The sequence below is a fragment of the Pelodiscus sinensis genome, chromosome 11 (genome assembly GCF_049634645.1).
Source record: "Pelodiscus sinensis isolate JC-2024 chromosome 11, ASM4963464v1, whole genome shotgun sequence".
Classification (NCBI taxonomy): domain Eukaryota; kingdom Metazoa; phylum Chordata; order Testudines; family Trionychidae; genus Pelodiscus; species Pelodiscus sinensis.
This window is the reverse complement of record NC_134721.1, coordinates 14,862,070-14,884,240: the sequence shown is the minus strand read 5'-3', so window position 1 is coordinate 14,884,240 and position 22,171 is coordinate 14,862,070. Positions and strand designations below refer to the sequence as shown.

Below are 22,171 nucleotides of genomic sequence, written 5' to 3'. Positions count from 1 at the left end.
CTTGAACAACATTTCTTCAGCTCTCGCCCCCTAACACTCCTACTTCACTTACGCTACATCGATGACATATTCATCATATGGACCCATGGAAAAGAGACTCTTGAAAAATTTCACAAAGATTTCAACAACTTCCACCCCACCATCAACCTCAGTCTGGACCAGTCCACATGAGAAATCCACTTCCTGGACACTAGAGTACAATTATATAATGAACAAATTTCCATCACCCTAAATTATAAACCCACCAACCGGTACAGTTACCTTCATGCCTCCAGCTTCCATCCCAGACACGTTTCTTAATCTATTGTATACAGCCAAGCCCTAAGATACAACCGGATTTTCTCTGATCCCACAGACAGAGACAAACACCTACAGGATCTTTATAGAGCATTCATAAAATTGAAATACCCACCTGGAGAAGTGAAAAAACAGATTGACAGAGCCAAAAAAGTACCTAGACATGAACTACTTCAAGACAGACCCAAAAGAGAAAATTACAGAATTCCACTTGTTATTAGCTACAGTCCACAACTCAAACCTCTCCAATGCATTATACACAATCTACAACCCATCTTGGAAAATGATCCCTCACTCTCAGAGGCCTTGGGGGAAAAACCTATTATCACTTACAGACAACCTCCCAACCTGAAACAAATTCTTTCTGGTAATCATTCTACACAACCACATAATAAGCATCCAGGAACCCAGCCCTGCAATCACCTGTGGTGCCAACTCTGCCTACATATCTATACAAGCAAATTCATCACTGGAGCCAACAACATAAGCTACCAAATCAGAAGATCATTTATCTGCACATCCAGTAATTTGATCTATGCCTTCAAATGACAGCAATGCCCTACTGCAATATACATTGGACAAACTGGACAGTACCTACAGGAAAGAATCAATGGACACAAATCAGATAGGCATAAAGGGAACATACAGAAACTTGTTGGAGAATACTTCAATCTACCTAATCACTCTTTAAAAGATCTTTGAGTGGCTGTCTTGTCACAAACCAATTCTACTAGACAAATACACAGAGAGGCGTTGAAATTGCAGTTCATCCACAAATTCAACTCTCACTCTGATGCCCTACTCTATCAAGATAACCGAAGGCTGGGACATTATCAACCAAACATTCAATGAAGGTGTCAACAGCTCTTTGTCTGTGTAGAGTCTTGTGTTAGTACCCTTCCTCTCTAATTGCTATCCTATGATCCTTATCTGCTTCTTAAGGAATACGTCTACACTGGCCCCTTCTCCGGAAGAGGCATGCTAATTTAGAACTTTGGAATAGGGAAATCCGCGGGGGATTTAAATATCCCCCGCGGGATTTAAATAAACATGGCCGCCGCTTTTTTTCCGGCTTGGGAAAAAGCCGGAAAAAAGCGTCTAGACTGGCACGATCCTCCGGAATAAAGCCCTTTCCCGGAGGATCTCTTATTCCTACTTGCAAATCCCCCGCGGATTTCCCTATTCCAAAGTTCTAAATTAGCATGCCTCTTCCGGAGAAGGGGCCAGTGTAGACGTAGCCAAAGTGTTTACTGATTACCAGTTCTGCCTATTTGGTTTTCCTTTGATATTTTCATAGCCTCTGCTTCTTGTTTCCTGCCCCCTTCCATTTTTTTCCTTCCTTCCCTCTTCCTTCTCCCCCTATTTATTTTGGGTCTGCACATCGTAAACTCAAAAATCTGGTCATCTGAAGAAGTGGGCTGTGCCCACGAAAGCTCATGATACTATCTACATATTTTGTTAGCCTATAGTGCTACCAGACCATTTGTCATTTTTTAAGTTTATCCTGTACAGACTAACCCGGCTACCCCCTGAAGCTTCTATACTTAATGTATTCAGCTTTGTAATTAATATCAGAATCAGTCCTCTCAGAGCTGCCACTATAAAAAGCCACTGATGCAACTACATCAAGTACAAATAAAGTCAGTATTCTACAGTATATGCCAGACACTATTTATTCTATTTGTCATGTAAACACTCTGGTACTAAGTCTTTTTATGTCATGGAAGAATTAGAACATTTAGTCTCAGGTAAAACAAAAATGAGAAAAAAGATGGAAAATTAATATGTATATACTACTAACAAACACAACCTATGTTCTACATATCTCCTAATAATATCTGTTGAATTGCTTCCTATCTATATAGATGCAATCCCTGCTTTTTAATGGAAAGGTCAAACCAAACATGCAAGGTTTTCAAGATTTTAGGTCTCAAAATCTTGGCCAGGACAGTTTTTATTTAGAACTAAGAGAATAAAGCAAAAGCATATTCTGAAAACCACTGAAGTTCGGAATATCTGACAATGGCGTGTTACTAAACAGCCCTATGGGCACCTGTTTCAATGCTATATTTTAAGACATCTGCTCATGCATAATACAAATATTTATTCACCTCTCTGTTTGTTTGTTAGAGACTTTTTTTAAACCTCCCTGTATTTGGTATAAGAGATATTATCTTTCCTTTCTTTCCCTTCCAAATCCTCTACCTTTGTTCATCCTCTATATGATACCATCAGCATTTCTCTTTTAATTTGGTGGAGAAAGAGGGAAATAGGACTTTAAAAAGAAAAAATGCTTATTGTTAATGGAAGAACACAGAAAGATTGTAAAAAGATGTCTTTCTGATGTATGACCTTCATGGTTTTCTAATCAATGAGATCAAAAAGAATTAAAAAAACTTAAGGTCAGATAAATTAGGCCTCTTGTAGACCACAAAATTGAATTAAAATATGGCATTCAGCAATATTCCCCTCTCCCCCTGCAACTATTACATGTGTTACTTAAGACATAGACAATCAGACATTTCAATGTAAAAACACAATGCACAAGTCAGAGTTCAGAAGAGTTTTATGTGCTTTTACACTTTTTGTGAGCTAGATTCTAGAATTTTATTCATTGTTAATATCCATGTCTCAGACCTCAGGTTATAGTCTGCATTTCACACACATATGTACGTCTCCATTAATGTTAATGGGATCAAGTTACTACTGAGCATTGAAGATGAAATAATAGTACTTGCTAATCTCTTATAACCTTAACATAAAGTGACCTTATATTTCACATGACCAATAAACAATGGCCAGATGTAATATATACTCTTCCCCTGAGTAGCAAACAGGCTGCCTCTAGGAATAATAAATAAGGAAGAATCAGATAAGTCTTACATTACAAAATTACTGCTTTTCAATGGCATTAGCTAAACAAAGTAATATTTCTAAATATTTTATGGATGTACAATAACAACCTGATTGGTAGAGGTGTTGAGCACCTGACTTCAACAGGAAATGTGGGTCTTAGCATTTCTAAAAATTAGACCCTGTATCAATTATATTTACATTAAAGATCCAGGGTGTGCGTCTCATCATATTTATGCTAGTTTTATGGCTGTGTAACTTTTTTTGACTTCAATAGAGCTCGTTTTGATTTACATCCAAGTGAGATCAGAATCAATCCCTAAGGGTTCGCCGGGGCACCAGCAGGGAGCTGTGCTAGCTCATGCTACAAATAGCAGTATGCCTTGGCAGCACGGGAGGTGGCTTGGCACCAGGAAACTGGGTGGGTTTGAACCCTGGTCGCTAGCCCAAACCACCGCAGCCAGACTGCTAGTTTTAGCATGCTAGCTTGTGTCTGTCTACCCATGCTGAGAAGAAGGACTTAGAGCAAATTCTTCCTACACTTACACCTCAGTAGAGCTGATTAGAGTCACATTTATCCTCAGAAACAGATCCATTATTATTATTATACTTTAAAACATGATGCTACAGTTCATACACAAACGAGGAAAGTATGCTTCTCTATCGATATGGGTAGAGGTGCTGGGACCTCACTTGTCTATCATGGAAACCACTTCAAGCCACAGGGTGCAGAAGTGTCCCAAGCAGCCACAGTCTGAGCACCTATGTACCTAGTTTCTAATGCCACTCCCATTACCATAGTATCCTGGCACCGTGTAGTACTATATTGAGCAATGTGACTGACATCGGTCAGGGACTGTTTTCTCATCTGCTCTCCAGGGGGAGAGGCATGTAGAGTGGAGAGTCTTGTTCTGATTGTTTTTGATACATATACATTTTGCTCTGTTTATTGTAAAGGGTTGAATTAAACCCCCACTGAGACTGATAGGTGTGAAATCACCCTTCAATTCATGTAATTGCAAGCATGAGCCTCTGTGTAAAATAAAAAGTGTATGAACCCATCTAAGAGATTTTGGCTGAGTATTGTTTTGGATGAGGATGTATAGAGAGTGAATAGGGAAAAGTTATCACACAAAAACTGAGAACAGACAAAGACAGAACAGAGGTGTAGCGAGGGTGTTATGCACCTCGAGGCAAAGGCAAAATTTGCGCTCCCCTACCCACTGCCGCATGGCAGGGCCCCCGAACCTGGCACATGGCTGAGCCCGACTCTTGTGAGGGAGGGGGGAATTGTATCGCATCTTACTCTGCCCCCTCCAGTTTGGGGCCAGACCCCTGCCCTCACTAACCTGCTGGCAGAGATGGAGGAGAGTCGGGCTGGGGGCAGAGAAGTGGGGAGGAAGAGCAGGTGAGCTGAGGGATGACAGGGGGGAACTAAACTATTGCCCCCTAGCTTGGTGCCCATGGGCAACTATCCCCCCATGCCTGCCCCTCACTATGCCATTGGGACAGAAGCAGAAGAAGCAAGAGGGAAGAAAGCCAAGCAGGAGCTGCCTGAGTGCACAGTATAACCATGGACAAATGCAGGATCTGGTGTTGGCACTCTGTAAACTATGGTTCCTTCTGCGTTCAGAGACACAAGGTTTTGTACAATTCCCTATAAATAACCAAAATGGCACCAAAGAAAATATAGAACACATTAATCTGGAACATCTTTAGGGTTCTGAGCTTTGACCAACTTTTTGGTCAAAACAGGGCAACATGATTTTTAGAGACGTCAAAGTCAAAGAAATGCACTTGAACTTGGAGCAGTAGTGGGGAGGTTTATGATGGTCCTTTGTTCCTGGGAGAGTTCATTCCACAGCCTTGGTCTGACCCCCAAAGAAAATTGTGTCCCAGTTGAGCTGGCTATGTTTCAGGAAAGAATTGTTTCACATAAATCCACCACTGCACCCAATACTGGACAAATGTCTCAAGTCTAGCCCCTGCATTCTCCTGATCTGAGATTTACAACCAGCTTTAGTTGTGGCAAATGCCGTGGTCTTTTTGTGATGTGCACAAATGAGTGCTCACACATGGGGATTCGCAGTCGTTTGATACGTCCATTTTCAAAGCATGAGCCCAAGGTCAATTTCACTGCTGTCATAAATTTGTGTAACTTCATCACATTCTATGGGAGGGCCCCTGCACCACCCAGTAACTTCTGTATGACATTCCCAGCCTATCTGCTTTCTTTATAATGGGTTCATGAACTGTATCGTTCCAAGTCAATAAGACTGTTATGTTCTGTTGCGTATATTTTCCAGACTATAATAATGTATTTAAATTAGTATCTTATTTTACAAAGGATTCACAAATTAGACTTTTCTCTAAGAAAAGGTGAGTTCTAAATCGACAAGGAGCTGAAGCTTCTACTAAAATTAATGAGAGCAGAGGTCACTCAAGACTCTTGCACCCAACTGAAGTCCAAAACTCCCGCTGACCTCATGGTGGGGCACAAAGACTTTTGCCTCCTATAGGAGGTGTTCAGAACCTTTAATGTGGGGGTACAACCATTTCCTGCTGTCCTATTTCCAGGAGCTTCCAGAATTACACTCAGACTCATTTGTTATGCTGAAAACAGATTCAAATATCCAGAGTCACCTTAGACACAGACCTATTGCTAACTTCAGGGACTTCCTATTCAAAGAGACTAATATGTGCTGAGGCACAAGCTGCACAAACTGGAAGTGACTGTGTTAAGTCTAATTATCTCTAAGACATACTATCATCCCCCCCCGGCCTTCATTTTAAAATAAAAATTGCACAAAGGTACACAGTGGAAAGAAAAGAAATATGCATTGTGCAGGTGCATTTGCCTAACACAGTCCTGCTGTAGGGCTTGACCCTTCAATTCTCACACATGCAGCAGCCTCATCAATGGGAGATCTGCCTGGAAAAAGACAGCTGAATTTTGAGATGGTATTGCAAAAGTGACAGGAAGTTACACTGAGCATCCAGAGGTCCCAAGGGGGGGGGGAGGGGGAAGAGAGAGAGTGTGTGCGTGGCAGAGAGGGGAAATGAAGCAAAGAACATTAAGATCTTTAGTTGGTATTATTCCACGAAGCTCCTTTGACTTCGCTGGGGCTATGTGAATTTACACCAGCTGAAGATCGCCCCAATAGGCTTAAAACATTTCCAATATAAAGAGAAGCATATAAAATTAAGGAGAGAGAGAAAGAGAAAAAAGATCTAATACAGGTTGGACCTCTCTGGTCCTATACTCTCGGGACCTGGCCGGTTCTGGATGAGGAATTTTTCCAGACCTGGACAGGTTATATTTGGTCCTCCTGCTACTGGTCTCCCCCGAGTCCTGGACTGGCCACTCTCTCTCTCTCCACCGCCCGCCACCAGCTCCACTGCCCTACTTGTTTCCCAACACCACCACCTTCCCTGCTAAGCCGGGAAGCCAAGCTGGGTCGTGCCTTGCAGCCCAGCTGCCAGGAACCCAGCTGCCAGCCCTTCATTGGAACTATCTGGTCCTAGAACACCCATGGTCCGGAACATCCTTCTGGACCACCCATGTTGCTGGACCAGAGAGTTCTGTTCAGAGAGGTTCAACCTGTAGTGTAATATGGATAGTTCCTAGCCTCAGACATGCATGCACACCCAGTATCTTAGGGAAGATTTTGCTCCATGAGCATTAATGTGTTGCATCACGTATGTACAGACAGGCATATAGCAGGCAGAGGTGAAAGTAAGTTGGTGCACCCTGGCCAAGCTGCGGCAAAAGCCAGCAGGAAGCTATTTGAAGAGCTGGCAGGGACCCAGCTTGCAATAGGACAGTACCTGTAAGAAATTTGAAGTTACTTTCACTGCTGGTAGTAGATATAGTATCATGGGGGGATCACTGTATTTCTCAGGGCTGGTGTCCTGAGACTGATTGTTTAAATATACTCTGATTATAAAAAGCACCTGTTTAAATGGGCATTAAAAGCATATTTAAGAAGTCTCTGTATACTGCAGAAATAATTGATAGGGAGAACCTCTAAACCAATACTGTCCATCAATGCCAATATATGGGAAAATTAAAAATGACAGCATTAGAGCTGTATGATTGAGTACAAAATAATAAATCAATTTCTCCTGATCTGTTATCCAATATAACATTTCCCACAAATAAGAGAGATGGACAGTGTTTATCAGTGTAATAATCTATACGCCTGTGGCCTATAATAATTCATCAGACACACAACTTCTCATGAGCAGTTATCTTTAAGATATTTGTCAGTGTCACTGCATTTAACTTTAGCTGGAATCTTAAATCCTTTTGTCAGACATTTTATATTTACTTTTTAAAAATATTTGTTGAGAGAGAATTTCTGGGCATACAATTGGGATTCGTGGGATGTATAAAGAATATTACCCAGTGGCATAAATTCATAAATAAATCAAAACTTACAAAACACTTCTTGTATTTTGGAAAATAAAAAGATATATTGCAAGAGCAAAAGTTACGCATTATTTCATAAACCTGCAATTATTAAGAATTTACCAGGACTTTTAAAAGGATTAGACATTTACAGAAGCATTAGATTAGATAATCATTTTTATAGGGACAGAAGCTAGCCATTAACTGTCTAGGGTAAGAAATTTCCTCCATGAGTATTCTGACTTTAATAGACTTAAAATGAAGCTGTAGTGCACAGCTGTCATTAGGGAGGCAACTTCTGAAGTGTCTAGTGCTGGTGACTGTCAGAGACAGGACAGTGGACTTAATGAACCATTAGTCTGATGCAGTCCAACAATTCTTATATTCCTATATTTCACTCCATTTAATCTTATTTGTATGACATAACATAGTACCACCTCGCTATAAATATTATTCAAGACATCAAACAGATTTTACTATTACCATCTCTTTGTTCTCTGTGATACTTAAAATCATTGGGAAACTTTGACATGTGAGAATCTGCAATTTCTGTACAAGTCATACAGCTTTACAACAGAAGGGGTGGGGTGGCAACAGCTCCCATTAACTTCACTGGGAGCTGGTGGAATTCAGAACCACTCAGGATCAGAGAAATTAAAGAGCATGGAACATCTGTGTCATCTTCTTTCTCTGTTAGAGATTAAGGTGGAAGTATCAGCGATGTATAATAAGAACTGTTGTTACCTTTCACCACCAAACTTCCCGTGCTGCTAGCAGTCCCAAAATGGTTTGTGGCTATACAGGAATAACTTCCAGCATCCGCCTTAGTAACATTGACAATTCGGAGGCTTCCATCATCCAAAATATTGATTCTGGAAAGACAATCAGGCATGAAGGTCTTTTTAAAGGTAGCATAAAATTCTTTTGAGTCTGTGTCACTTATTTTCATTTTGAACACTACACAATCCATTGCCAGTTACAGAGGGAGTTCAATTGACAGAAATCTCCCAGGGTCCAATTTATAAATAACGCAGGCCTCATTTACATGAATTTTCTGTGTCTTTACCTGAGGGCAACTTTAATTTACACTCCAGCAGCACATGTAAGTTTTATGTAAACCTGCACTTTGATATTCAGTGCTCACTAGAACAACTTTTGCAATATGTGGTGCACATGCTATAGCTAAAAATCTAGAGTCACTTTCTTAATACTGGAAAACAGAGTCATTACAGAATTAGACTTGCTTTCTGTAATTTTTTTCTGTAAGACACTTTGTGGTTTCTCAAATAAAGGTTTACCAAAATGTACCTAAATCAGGGTGCATTTTCTGCTTATTGAACACCTACCAACTAGATGTTTTCCTTGCACTTTCATTCATGGCCTGTCTGACAGCACTGCCCTATACAATCATGGTTTGGGAAGTCCTATAAAATTTCTGTAGCAAAAGAATTCCTGAAACATGCAGAGTTACACCTTGCATGCACAGCAAGGGCAGCTGGAGAACTGAATGTTAACACAGAGCATGGGAAAAGATCCTTGGCTATTCTCTTCTATATATTTTATTACATTTAGGCCAGGACTGGCCTTTAGGGCTTGTTCACCATATGGCAACACTTTACCTTTTCTGTGCTCATTTTCACTGCTGCAACTCTCAGTAAGGACACCGAATATCCCCATTCCTACCACTGAAATTCCCTACACCTTAGGTTATGTGCATAAATGGGAGCTCCAAAAAGCATTTAGGATGTTGATCCCAATACCATTAGGTTGGCAGACACGTGTGCTTGTGTGCTGCCACTTTATGCCTAAATTCAGTATGCTGAAGCCCAATCGCTGATTGTGTGGCAACTCTGCTTATTTGGCACTTTTTCACATGTTGTGGTGTTATCACAGCCCAGCTTCCATTAAAGTTATTCATTTTCCCACTGAGCACCACACTTACGGGAAATCTGGCATCCGCTCGTCTGTAATAATGCTCATGTATTCTGCACTGAAGCTTTTTTGTGTGCTGTTACCCCTCCTGAATCCCAGCATCCACACTCATGTTATGGAACTCATATCTTATCCATTCAGTTATAAGCAGCTTTCCATGATGTGCTAAATGTGTTAAGACCCAGCAAACACTGGCTTTTCTTTGTTCACAGACTTCAGGAATATTCTCCACATTGTAAGTCAACAGAATTTAAGGCCAGGTCTATACTAGTTCTGGAAGGTCATCTTAAGGTATGCAACTTACCTTAAGCTGAGTTTGGCACTGTCCCCACTGTGTGGGTACGTCTAGAATACAGGCTTTTGTTGACAGAAGTTTTGTCGACAGATACTGTTGACAAAGCTTCTGTCGACAAAGAGCATCTAGACTACATCCAGTTCTGTTGACAAAGCAAGCCTCTTTGTCGACATGACAGTGCAGACGCAAAGGACAGTGTAGATGCAGTAACGCCTTCTGTCGACAGAACTCTGTCTACAAAAGGCATTACTCCTCATAGAATGAGGTTTACAGATGTTGACAAAACTGCTGAGTTCTGTCGACGTTATGTCGACAGAACTCAGCGGCAGTGTAAATGCAGGTATAGTTTTGTCAACAAAAGTGGACTTTTGTTGACAAAACCCTGTAGTGTAGACACACCCTGGGAGGATGATGGGAGCAAATGCTCTCGTCACCTTCCCTTACTCCTTGTGACTGTGAGGAGTACAAGCACTAGTTGGAGCTGCCCTCTGTATTCGATTTACGGGTCTATACTAGACCCTCTAAATCAAACACTGGAACATCGATCTCCAGTGTGGTGAGTGAAGCTGTGCCCTAAGAGAAGTTTTCAGAACCAAGTTACCTTTTTTCCTTATATGATGATCATAGAATCGAGGAAAGATAGAATTGGAAGACACCTCAAGAGGTCATTGAGTCTAGCCCCCTTGCTGAGGCCATAACAAGTAAACTTAGATTGCCCCGACCAGTGTTCCCTCTAAGCTGCATGACAGCACAGCTTCACAGGTGATTAATCAGCCCTGCCCAGTCAGAGGCTCAGGGCTCCATGCACCGAGCTGACTGAATGGACGGGGCTGATTAATCATCTGTGAAGCTATGCTTCCATGCAGTTTAGAGGGAACATGGTTCCTGACAGTGTTTCTTTAACATGGTCTTACAAACCTCAGATGATGGGGATTCCACAACCTCTGTTGGAGGATTAAATATCCTTATAGTTAGAAATTTATTCCTAATATCGAACCTAAATCTCCCTTGCTGCAAACAAAGACAATTACTTCATGTCCTATCTTCAAACACATGGGCCGTGTCCAGACTCAGGGGTTTTTTCGGGAAAAGTAGCCTTTTCCCGAAAAAACTTCCCCTGCGTCCAGACTCAAGCCGCGTTCTTTCGAAATTATTTTGAAAGAACGCGGCTTTTCTTTCGATGGCGGTAAACCTCGTTTCACGAGGAAGAACGCCTTCTTTCGAAAGTTCCTCTTTCGAAAGAAGGCGTTCTTCAATGTAAAGAGGCCGTCTTCGAAAGAGAGCATCCAGACTCGCTGGGTGCTCTCTTTCGAAAAAGCGGATTTCTCTTTCGAAAGATCCGCCTGCAGTCTAGACGCGATCTTTTGAAAGAGGCTCTTTCGAAAGATGCTTTCGAAAGAGCCTTTTTCGAAAGAAGCCTGCAGTCTAGACATAGCCATGGAGAACAACTGATCTCTGTCCTCTTGATTGGAAGACTTAATTTCTTCCTCAATTCTCTTTTTTAAAAATATATCCATTTTTTAAGATTACTTACAGGTCAGCTTTTCTAAATCTTTTATCATTTTTGTTGCTTTCTCCTCGACTCTCCAATATGCCCATGTCTTTCTTAAAGTGTGGCGACCCGAACTAGACCCAGTACTTCAGCTGTGGTCTCACCAGGCCTGAGCAAATAGGCAATCACCTGCCATGTCTTACATACAATATTTCTGTCAATACACCTCAGAATGACATTATCTTTTTCAGTGACTGCACCATAATTTTGACTCGGGTTCAGTTTGTGATCCACTATAGTCCCCAGCACTTGGAACACAAGAGATATTTTCTGGAGGAAGAATGAGGAACTGGTATTGAGGGAGGTGAATGTATGCCAGCAAGACTAGATATTAAATGTGAGGAAAAGAACAGAGCTGTACATGTTCAGGGAAAAGCACAGTTGTGTTTAAAAAGCAGCAGAAAAATCCTGTGATGTATTTTGAACTACAATCCACCATTTCAGTCATTGTCTAACCTTCTGTCATGCCATCTACAAATGTGAGTTTCTTGCCATTTATCATGCGTTCATATTCATCTGGCCTCTTTTCCAGGTGAAATACTGGGAAATATTTCTTATGCAGGGCTCAAAAGGAGGTCAAAGCAAATCTGCCTGAGCCATTTACCTACCCTTCTCAGCTATCACATCCAACTGTGCATGCTCCTACCAACAATTCATGCTCCTTCCCACTGTTCAGACTGAGGAAGTGTAAAAGCCAGCACTAGTGCAACCCCCGTGCCACTTGAGTGCTTTGTCAGCATGCACAATGAAGAGACAGACACCACCTGGCATATCCGCTGTCGATGCATGGACCTGGGTAAAGCAGCAATGGAGATTCTGAGTTCTCTGTACAAGGTACCTATAACAGTAGCCGTGCCACCTCATGGAGGCCAAATAGCAGGAGTTGTGAGAAATCTATGCAGTACTTGGCAGGCTAGAGACTATATTGTGTATATATTAGTGTGTGCAGTTTGAATAGCTTAGGGATTTGCATCAGGTCATTGCAGAGAGCTTTAATTTTTTTTCATTTTGTTGCAGAAGTCTAGTGCTACTTATTAGATTCTGTGCTACCTCCCTAATAATTAGAGGTGACTGGTATGTTGTTACTTGTCTTTACAAGTCTGCTGCTACCTATCAGTGGATGTGCGATGTTGTGAACTGTACATTGGAACATTGAGATCACCATAATGGATCAGACCAATGGTCCACCTTGTGCTGTATCCTAAATCCAGCAGAGGCTAGTACCAGCTGTTTCAAAGGAAGCACTTGATGCTATAATTCACCTCAAGTCTTAAAACGCAAACATAAAAATTTCAGAGGGGTAACCATGTCAGTTTGCTTATGCAAAAACTACGAGGAGTCTGGTAACACCTTAAAGATTAACAAATTTATTCAGGCATAAGCTTTTGTGGACTGAAGCCTACTTCATTAGATACATGAAGTAGGTATATATACACATGCAAAGATGAGTGTGTGACATTACACATTAGCACTGGTACTCTGAATAGTAATGTCACACTTCCATCTCTGCATGTGTATAGATCCCTGCCAAACTGAAGTTTCCATTTCATATAGCTGATGAAGTGGGCTCCAGTCCAGGAACACTTATATGAAACATAGAAGGGTTTTTCTGAAAGGTGGCCATGCATTAAAAATTCAAATTGACATAAACAACAAATGCAAGAGCAAAATTTATTCTTCATTCCCCCAAAGTGAATCCTACCCATCGACTCCCACCGCAACATACACCCTTATCCTCCTAATCCAACCCTCACCACTTGTAGTGGTCAATTGCAGAAGAACTTTGTACATGTTAGTTTAGGGGTGGTGAGGCCTGCATTCTTTCCCCCCTTTCCCTTTTCCCTACTACTGATGAGTCAGAAGCAAGTCTATGGGAACATACGCCACTTAAGATAAGCATTGTTGCCAGTATAGCAAGAACAAGTATAAGATAAGGGTAAAGGGCAAGAACGCATAAACAATTCTGTTTACCCTAATGTACAGATTACATAAACAGGGCCAAAGAACAAGAAGATCCAGATTGGAACCAGATCAATAACTAACAGCTAAGCCCTACATCAGCATGTAATGAGTAAATCCTGGAAATTTCCAAACTGCCAAACAAGGCAGGGAAAACTGTATTTAAGGCTGCCTCAGAGCCTAGCAAATCGGACTTCACCGATGGGCTTTGGGTACCAGCGCCTCGGAAGCTGAGACAACCTCCCACTTCATCCATATCCTGCCCAGGGTCTCAGGCTTGCAGGAAGGGACGTAAGATATGCCTCTTCTTTGTTATGTTGTTCTTCCATTTATGGGGCACAGCTATTAGCTGTCAGGAAATAAACTACTTGGGCTCGTCTACATTGGCCCCTTTTCCGAAAGGGGCATGTTAATTTCAGAGATCGTAATAGGGAAATCCGCGGGGGATATTTAAATATCCCCCGCGGCATTTAAATAAAAATGTCCGCCGCTTTTTTCCAGCTTTTAGAAAAGCCGGAAAAGAGCGTCTACACTGGCCCCGATCCTCCAGAAAAAGTGCCCATTTCCGGAGGATCTTATTCCTACTTTGAAGCTGTAAAGAGAGAAGAATGAAGCAATATGGGATGAGGCCATAGCTGAAAAGAGTCAAGTGCAGCCGAGGTGACAAAATAGATGGAGCATATTTATTCAAAAGGTGATTATTAGATTTCAGACAGGGACAAAGCAAGATCAAGGGTGAACAAAAGAGTCTGACAGGATTCCATGGAGTGCAGAATAGACTGAATCCAAGAGGCAGTGCTGCCTAGTCAACAGAGCACAACCAATATGTCAGAGTTCTTTTCCTAGCCTTGCCTCTGATTTCCTGTTTATAGTAGGCAAGTCAATTACCCTCTCAGTATCTGTTTCTCCATATGTACCTTGGAAAGCCCTTTGAGGTCTGTGGATTAAAAGTGCTAGATAAGTGCTATTAAGCACTAGCACAGTGCTCCTAAGGGGACGGATCGTAGATCTTTATTTCACGTAGAGCTAGTAGGAAGCTATTTATCAGATAGTGTATTTCATGAATAATGCATTTTAATTTTATCCAGTGTTCAAATGGCTCTAATTTTGAGTTCTGTCTAATTCTCTCTCTCCAGCTTCCAAATGCTACCCTTTCCTTGTCTGTACGTGCTCCCTTCACAGCATAAATTCAGTTTGCTGATCACTTGAAAGGAACTGTGGATTTCAGCTTCCAAAGAAGTGACCTTTGGTTGATGCCAGTGAGTCTAATATCAGCTTGATGCACATTTCAGGGGAGGGTGAAAGCTGCTCTACTGAATGAGGATCTATGTCACTTGTGTTTCCAAACTTGAGGTTGATGCATGGGGCTCTCAAAACTGACAGGCAGGTGTTTCTTAATGATGATATGAGATTGTGAACAGTCCAATAAGTACCTAAATAAACCCCTCAACATGTATTCTAAAAGCTGGGAATACACTCTTAATTCTGAAACCACACTCTGATAAGTAATCCCTTTACTTTCATGCTAACGTTTTACATTAAAACTGGCACATGGCTATGTAAGACAAATGTATATTTGTAAATAGATCAGACCCTTAAGCTTACTGTTTGAACTATAATGCATTGATTAAGAGGGCCTCATGGTCCATTTTGCTGGAAGTAGTCTTCTAGCCTATGTATTTTGGCCCTCAGTATGAAATTCATATGATAGAAGTTAACAGGAACAATCATTTCAGCACTTTTAAATTTGTTCAAAAGAGTTCAAAAAGTAGCAATGACTTTAGCTGCTTCACAAGCTTTCTTTATAGATGTAGTCACTTTAAAACAAAGGAACAGGCTCATTACAGGCCACTGAAGGCTCTCAAACTACTAATTGGGTTGCAAGAAAACATGTTTTCATCAACTACTTTCAGCAGTTTGGTTAAAAAAGTTCTTTCGAGATGAGAAGTTCAAATTAAATGAAGCATTGCTCAGCATACATTTTGTTCTAAAATATACCCAACAACACTTTTTCTAATTAGTTGCAAGGAACGATGTTAACAAAAGCAACATTCTCTGTAAATGCATGTATTGCTTTAGTGGAGAATCAAATGTCAACTGCTGAGTACATTTTTTTTTCTTCAAATTAAACAGTCCTTTAAAACTGCTTCAACTTGAAAATAAGAAAAAAAAATCACCAGTAGTTCTCCCTGAAGAATGTTATCAGTGCTACCATTTACAGTTAATTTACATTGCCATCATCATGTTTTCTTAGTCTTTAAAGTGCTACCAGACTATTTGTTGTTTTTTAAATTTATCCTGTACAGACTAACTCGGCTACCCCTCTGACGTTAATTTACAGTTATAGGCATTTGGCAACATAGTTACAAAATGGGAGAAGTTTCCACAAAGTTTGCCGGGTTTTTACTCCAATTCAGTGCCAATGATTTTTCAGTCTCTGGCAGTCATTATTATTTATATAGTTCCATACAAACACGGTGTTATCTAAATATTACTCTTTAATATGCTTCCATTGACTTCAATAGGCTTTGGATTAGGCCTCTAAGCTCTGCTCTACACTAGGGAGTTATTTCAAAATAACCCCCTTATTTCTCAATAATAAGCAGAGCATCCACACTACCGTGCCTGTTATTTCAAAATAACAGGCTGGTTATTTTGAAATCTGTACTCCTGCTTTCCTTGGGGAATAATGCTAAGTTCAAAATAGTTATTTTTAAATAGCGGTAGTTTGGATGCTCTGCTGTTGCTATTTTGAAATAAGTACTTCCCAGAGTAATTTGAAATAATTACTCTCCAGTGCTTCCTGGGGCTGTAAGTTGAGGTAGTGCATCCACAATAGTGGAGTCTGCCTCAGACTAATTTCGAGGTTCCCTTGTAGTGGGGGCACTATTTCAATTTTGTTATTTCGGGAGTTATTTCAAATTAAATTAGTTCAAAATAATTTCCTAGTGTTGACATGCCTAAGAGTTACTCTTATTCTAAAGATTCACAAGTGACAGATTATTAGGGCTATAGAAGTATCTGTCCAGACTCAACTGGCAATAATCACTTCATGGACATCAAGCAAGTCTAATTCTCACGAAATCACCAGGCTTACTGTAACTTCACCCCTGGAAAGGTTTGACAGATTTATCTTTTTCACCATTCATTTCCCTCTCTTCTCCTATTCTTTTCTCCCCTCATCTCCAAAGTGCTAAGCGGGTATTTAGGAAATGCAGAATCTCCACTCAGCAAAAGTTCAAATATTTCAGAAGAATGACTGGGCTGAACCAAGTACTACTTTAACGCCTGGAAACCTGGCAGTGGTGATACAGGACAACAGAGTGGCAAAAGCTGAAGTTTATTTGGCGCATTCCTAGCCTCAGAACACTGACAAGGCAGCAAAGTCCCAGCGCCCCCACCACCAGGAGAATGGATGAGCAGCGCAGTGTGGCACCAGTCTCAGGGTGATGTGCACACTGGCCCTCAACTGCCTGCCCCAGCCTCTCGGCTATAGAAGAGTAGCAAAGGAGGGGAAGTGGAAGAAGGTGGGAGGGTGCCTAGGGTTGGAGTGTGGAGTTAGTTTGGGAGAGGCACAGTTTTCCCCTGCCTATGTTACCTGACACCCATCCCTCCTATCTTAAAGACAAAAATTGGCAACTTTAGGCCCAATTCAACCAAATATTGGGTGGCTTGTCAAAGTATATCTTATTTTTTGGGGGTGTGTGTTTGTGTTCTACAACAAAGAATTCAGCACCCTTTAAAATTAGGCCAAGCTCATTGAGTAGGGTTGCCAGGTGTCCAGTTTTGAACCAGACAGTCCAGTATTTGAGCTTTCTCTTCGGGAAACAAATTGAGAAACTATACATGAGAAAATATAAATGTCCGGTATTTTCTAAATAAGATGTAATGTAGATTGTGATGAAATGTCAAGTGTGTTCAGTATTTTTGTTGAAACCATCTGGCAACCCTACCATTGAGATAAGCATTTCAAATGCTCCAGATCTGCTAAAACTGTATTTCTAACTACTCTTACAGAAGGCACTCAGTGAAACTAGGCCCATGCAAAGAGGCTTGTGAAGGTCACCACCAGAGGAAGCAAACTGCAGAGCACTTTCATCCTATTCATGAATAATTCATATCTGAAATATCCATCATTAGAGGCTTAAGTGTCCTCTTAAAAAGGACTGGACATAGCAGGGTTTTTTAAACTAATGGCTTAAGCCACTATTTCGGAATACTTTAGCATCGGTTGTAACTTGAACCAAGAAAAGTTGCATGTGAATATTCTCAAAGATCCCATAGAGTGTTCCCTTTGGTCTCACGCGTTTTCAGAATCGGACCATTAGAATCTACCTCAATCATGTCTTTACCCTATACGTAGGACTGCAAGATGGTTACTAGCTGGGTAAGTAATATCATATTATTTTATTATGACTATACACTAATAATTAAGCAGCTTAACCACATTTACTTGATCTCTCCATGAGTATCATGGAAGTTGAAAGGTTCCACTGAGGCCAGATAAACTCCCCTTGTTCATGCTTAGATGATTTTTATTTTTGAAGTCAGTTTGTGGTCCAGGCGGTATTTTCCAGATTCCAGGGTTGATATATTTCAAGGCCTCTGAATTTTCAACAACTGATTAACTTGCCACTATTCATCTGATACTGAGCACCGGGTTCCCTACTAATTCCCAGGAATCCTGATAACATTAGATAAGAATTGAAAATGTAAATCTGCTTCTACTCTTGTATAGGCTAGTGAAACTGACCAAGCTGCAGGCCTGCCTTTTAATCACTGATACTATTGTGGAAAAGTCAAAGAAGATAAAACTATCAAGGTGGAAAAATAAAGAGAATACAAATACTTTCGGCACCCCTATGTAAAGGCAGGTCACCTTATCTGCATCATAGTACATTATCTGTAACGTACAGAAGCTTCTGGTCTTGGCTATCAACTAGAGATTTCAGATCCATCGAAAGTAGGAACATATCTGGACTTATGAGATAAACTGAATCTGTTTCTTATGATGAGACTTTGGGTTCTAACTACTGAAGAGCTGACCTTGTTCTTCTTGTAAATCAAAACCAGTCAGGGGAGATGGTAAAAATGCTGATTTTTCTTCCCCTGCAGCAGCAGCAAAGGACAAAACTGCACACTTCCTGTCACCCTAAAGAAGAGGTCTATCCTAAAACTGATACATGCACAGTTTTCATGACAGATTTTCATTGATGCTCCATAGCCAATGTGATTGCAAATATACTTAACTGTCTTTGAAGCAACAGGAGAACATGCCTTAAGGCATTTATTCATTTAGCTGGCATAGATCTCAGAAAGTAGAACACATAAAGGAGAATTACAGGCCAAAGTCTCCTTAAGAAAGAGAAATGTAAAGATTTCAAGCTGAACTTTCAGTAGAAGTTATATTTTTCAACAAGTAATGAATTTAGGATCAGATTCTGCAAGTTTTTATCATTGACTTAATGGAAACGGGATCAGGCTATATAAATGAGTATCCTGTCTACTGAGCACCCCCTTGTGACCAGGAGTGACTCCTGATGCCTGGTGACTTGAAGTTACTCAGACAAAAGATCTCCTAACCTTATCACAAACCTCGATATCAGTGATAGCCCCTACCAACTCTCAAAGAAAATCTGACAGAACTTGTGTGTGTCTGAAGACATCATCATGCAAACCCCTATTTCAATCTGATATTCACTTAGGAATACCAACCTTGCACTATGTACTGTAAAATCCAGTCCTGAAGGGCATGTTTAATGAAAAAAAAAAAATCTATCAGGGATTCAGCTCTGGTCTACACTAGGACTTTATTTCAAAATAATCCCCCACCAAGGTCTAATTTATAAGTGGAGCATTCACACTTCTAAGCCCATTATTTTAAAACTAGCCAATAGCCCTTCATAAGAGAGGATTTCCGGGTCTCTCCTCCACATCCTATTTCCTTTCTATCTCGCTCTTCTCTCCTGAACCTCCAGTCTCTCGCTCTCTCTCTCTCTCCCCTACTGCCTCCCAACTCCCCCCCCGTCAGCTCTCCTCTGCCTCCCTCTCCATCTCTCTCTCTTCTCCCCCTCCTGCCTCTCTCCGCTCTCCTCTGTCTCCGACGGGGATGCACACTCGTCTAGGCCCCGCCCCCTGGCCATGTACATCACCGCCCCGCCCCCATGCCCTCCTGCCCTGGCACTCAGCTGATTTCTGCACCGCTCAGCCGGGCCACCGCAGGGGAGCAAGCAGCACACGCGGCTGTTTGGGCCCCGCACTCCCCATGCAGCACGGGCCGCCCAGAGGGAACAGCCAGCATTTCAGGCAACAGCGCCACCCAGAGGGAAGAGCCAGCATTTCAGCAACAGCGCCACCCAGAGGGAACAGCCAGCATTTCAGCGTTACAGACTCTCAGACATTGGGCTACTATTATTTTAAAATAATGGGCCACAGAATTCTAAATCTGTACTCCTGCTTGTCATGAGGAGTAATGCTAATTCCAAAATAGTTATTTCAAAATAGCAGTAGTGTGGATACTCTGGTGCCGCTATTTTGTAATGATTACTCCCGAGAGTAATTCAAATTAATTACTTCCCTGTGCTCCCTGGGGCTCTAGGTCTGAGGTAGCGCATCCACATTAATGAAGCCTGCTTTGGACTAATTTTTAGGTTTCCTTGTAGTGTGGACACGCTAGTTCAATTTTTTAAAATCAGGAGTTATTAAGTTGAATGTAGTCATTTCAAAGTACTTTCCTAGTGTAGACATGGTCTGTGAGACTAAATCTAACAGCTTTTCCCTACCTTGCAGTGCTCAGAGAGAAGGATGCCCTTGTACCTGAGCATGTGGGTGCCTGCTGGCATGCAAAATGCTAATATATTTCATTCTGATTTGTTTACTATCTTGCAAAGCACATGCAACTGCATCAATATTTGAAAAATCTGATGATATTGCAGGTATTTATGTTTATACGATTCTCAACATGCCTCTTTTCACTGTTCTGTGGTATAAACGGGGAAGGAAGGCAATGCATATGGTGGGCTAAGTGGGCAACAGTCACATTTTTGCCTTCCATGAACAAGTGGTATGGATGCAGATTTTTGGGCTATGATTTTTTATATATAGGATGGTTTCTTCAAAGTGAAGTACAGGTTAGCCCTCTCTGGTCTGGCACCCTCGGGACCTGACTTGTCTTGAACAATGGAATTTGTTGGTCCAGAAGAGGTCCCCTGCCACCAGCTCCCCAGAACACTTTCTCTCCTGATGCCGGCCCCCGCCACCCTCCTTTTGGGCTGCCATGCTACTGCAGTCCCAGCAGCCCAGACTGCCCGGGCCCCAACCCCAGGCTGCCATGGACCCAGCCCTGCTACTGGGGCTGCTGCAGCTACTGCTGTGCTATTCTGGCTCCAGCGCCAGTCCTAGCCTTACCCCGATGGGCTCCGAATCACCAGCCCTCTTGCCACTGGGACTCCCAGACAGAATTGCCTGGTCCAGGAACACCCTGCTCCTACTGGACACTGGCTGTTTCTGTATGAAGGAGATTGGATTGGACGGTTTTGGGAAATCCAGTCTGTACTCACAATTATATGGTGGCTTTTCTCCAAACTGGGTATATTAGTTCTTCTGCAACGAAAGCAGCTATCTTGCTACTTTTATAATAATAATATTAGTATTTCAATTTATGAAATGCAAGCAGATCTTTTCTTGCTCTGGCTGTTGATTAAACATATAAATCAGAAAGATTTCATGCTTAGCCAAGTAAACATTTTTAATTTTAGCTCCCCAAGAAACATTTTTTTAAGATGCCTGATCCTTTTTCTATTACGAGGAGAAATGATGTCTTAGAGCAAGAATTTAAATGAATGTCAGTTGGAAGAAACACACACTGAGTGCAATTTCAGATAAAACTACCATTGATCCCTTCATGTACAGCCTTTGTGACAGTGGTTGACATGGCTATTGAAAAGAGACTGTGGTGACAGAGTTCTTCTAAAAGGTAATCTGTCTTTGGTGGGAAGATTTAGGTTAAATGCACCTGTATTTCAGCCTGCATGATAAATGGCTCACTCGCCATCCTCTGAACCTTAGCAGAAAAAAAAAAAAAAAAAAGAAGCACCGATCAGACAGACCAGACTCTATATTCCTAGTAATTTATTTGTCCAGGCTCTAGCTATAATTCTACAGACAGTATTGGCTCAAAAACATTTTAGGATATTATTTATCCTAATGCATGACCCAATCCAGCAGGCCCACCAACAAGAGTGGGGTGGGGTGGGGTGGCAAAGGGGGCAGTTGCCGTTGGACTACTGATTCAAAATGACCCCGGGCTCCCGTCTGCCACTACCACAGGAACACTGGTGACCAGAGCCTCAGCCCTTCCAATCACTGCCAGAGACCCACATGGTGCACTCCAGGTAGCACTCAGGGCTTGGGTGGCATTTAGGGTGTGTCTAGACTACATGCCTCCTTCGACGGAGGCATGTAGATTAGCCAGATCGGAAGAGGGAAATGAAGCCGCGATTAAAATAATCGCGGCTTCATTTAAATTTAAATGGCTGCCCCGATCTGCCGATCAGCTGTTTGTCGGCAGATCGGGGGAGTCTGGACGCGATGCCCCGACAAAGAAGCCTTTCTTCATCGACACAGGTAAGCCTCGTGAAACCAGGTTTACCTGTGTCGATGAAGAAAGGCTTCTTTGTCGGGGCATCGCGTCCAGACTCCCCCGATCTGCCGACAAACAGCTGATCGGCAGATCGGGGCAGCCATTTAAATTTAAATGAAGCCGCGATTATTTTAATCGCGGCTTCATTTCCCTCTTCCGATCTGGCTAATCTACATGCCTCCGTCGAAGGAGGCATGTAGTCTAGACACACCCTTAGAGATGTAAAAGTTT

General features: G+C 41.7%; 1 protein-coding gene across 17 annotated transcripts in view; it reads right to left on the bottom strand.

Annotated features, from left to right (window-relative positions):
- The window catches only part of LOC102454172 (contactin-4), a 731,510-nt gene that overhangs the window by 66,748 nt on the left and 642,591 nt on the right, over window positions 1-22,171 (bottom strand). For all 17 annotated transcript variants that reach the window (XM_075938683.1, XM_075938679.1, XM_075938672.1 and 14 more), the window contains one exon: window positions 8,306-8,433. In XM_075938683.1, coding sequence (XP_075794798.1) covers window positions 8,306-8,433 — 128 coding nt within the window. The remainder of the gene's footprint in view (window positions 1-8,305; window positions 8,434-22,171) is intronic.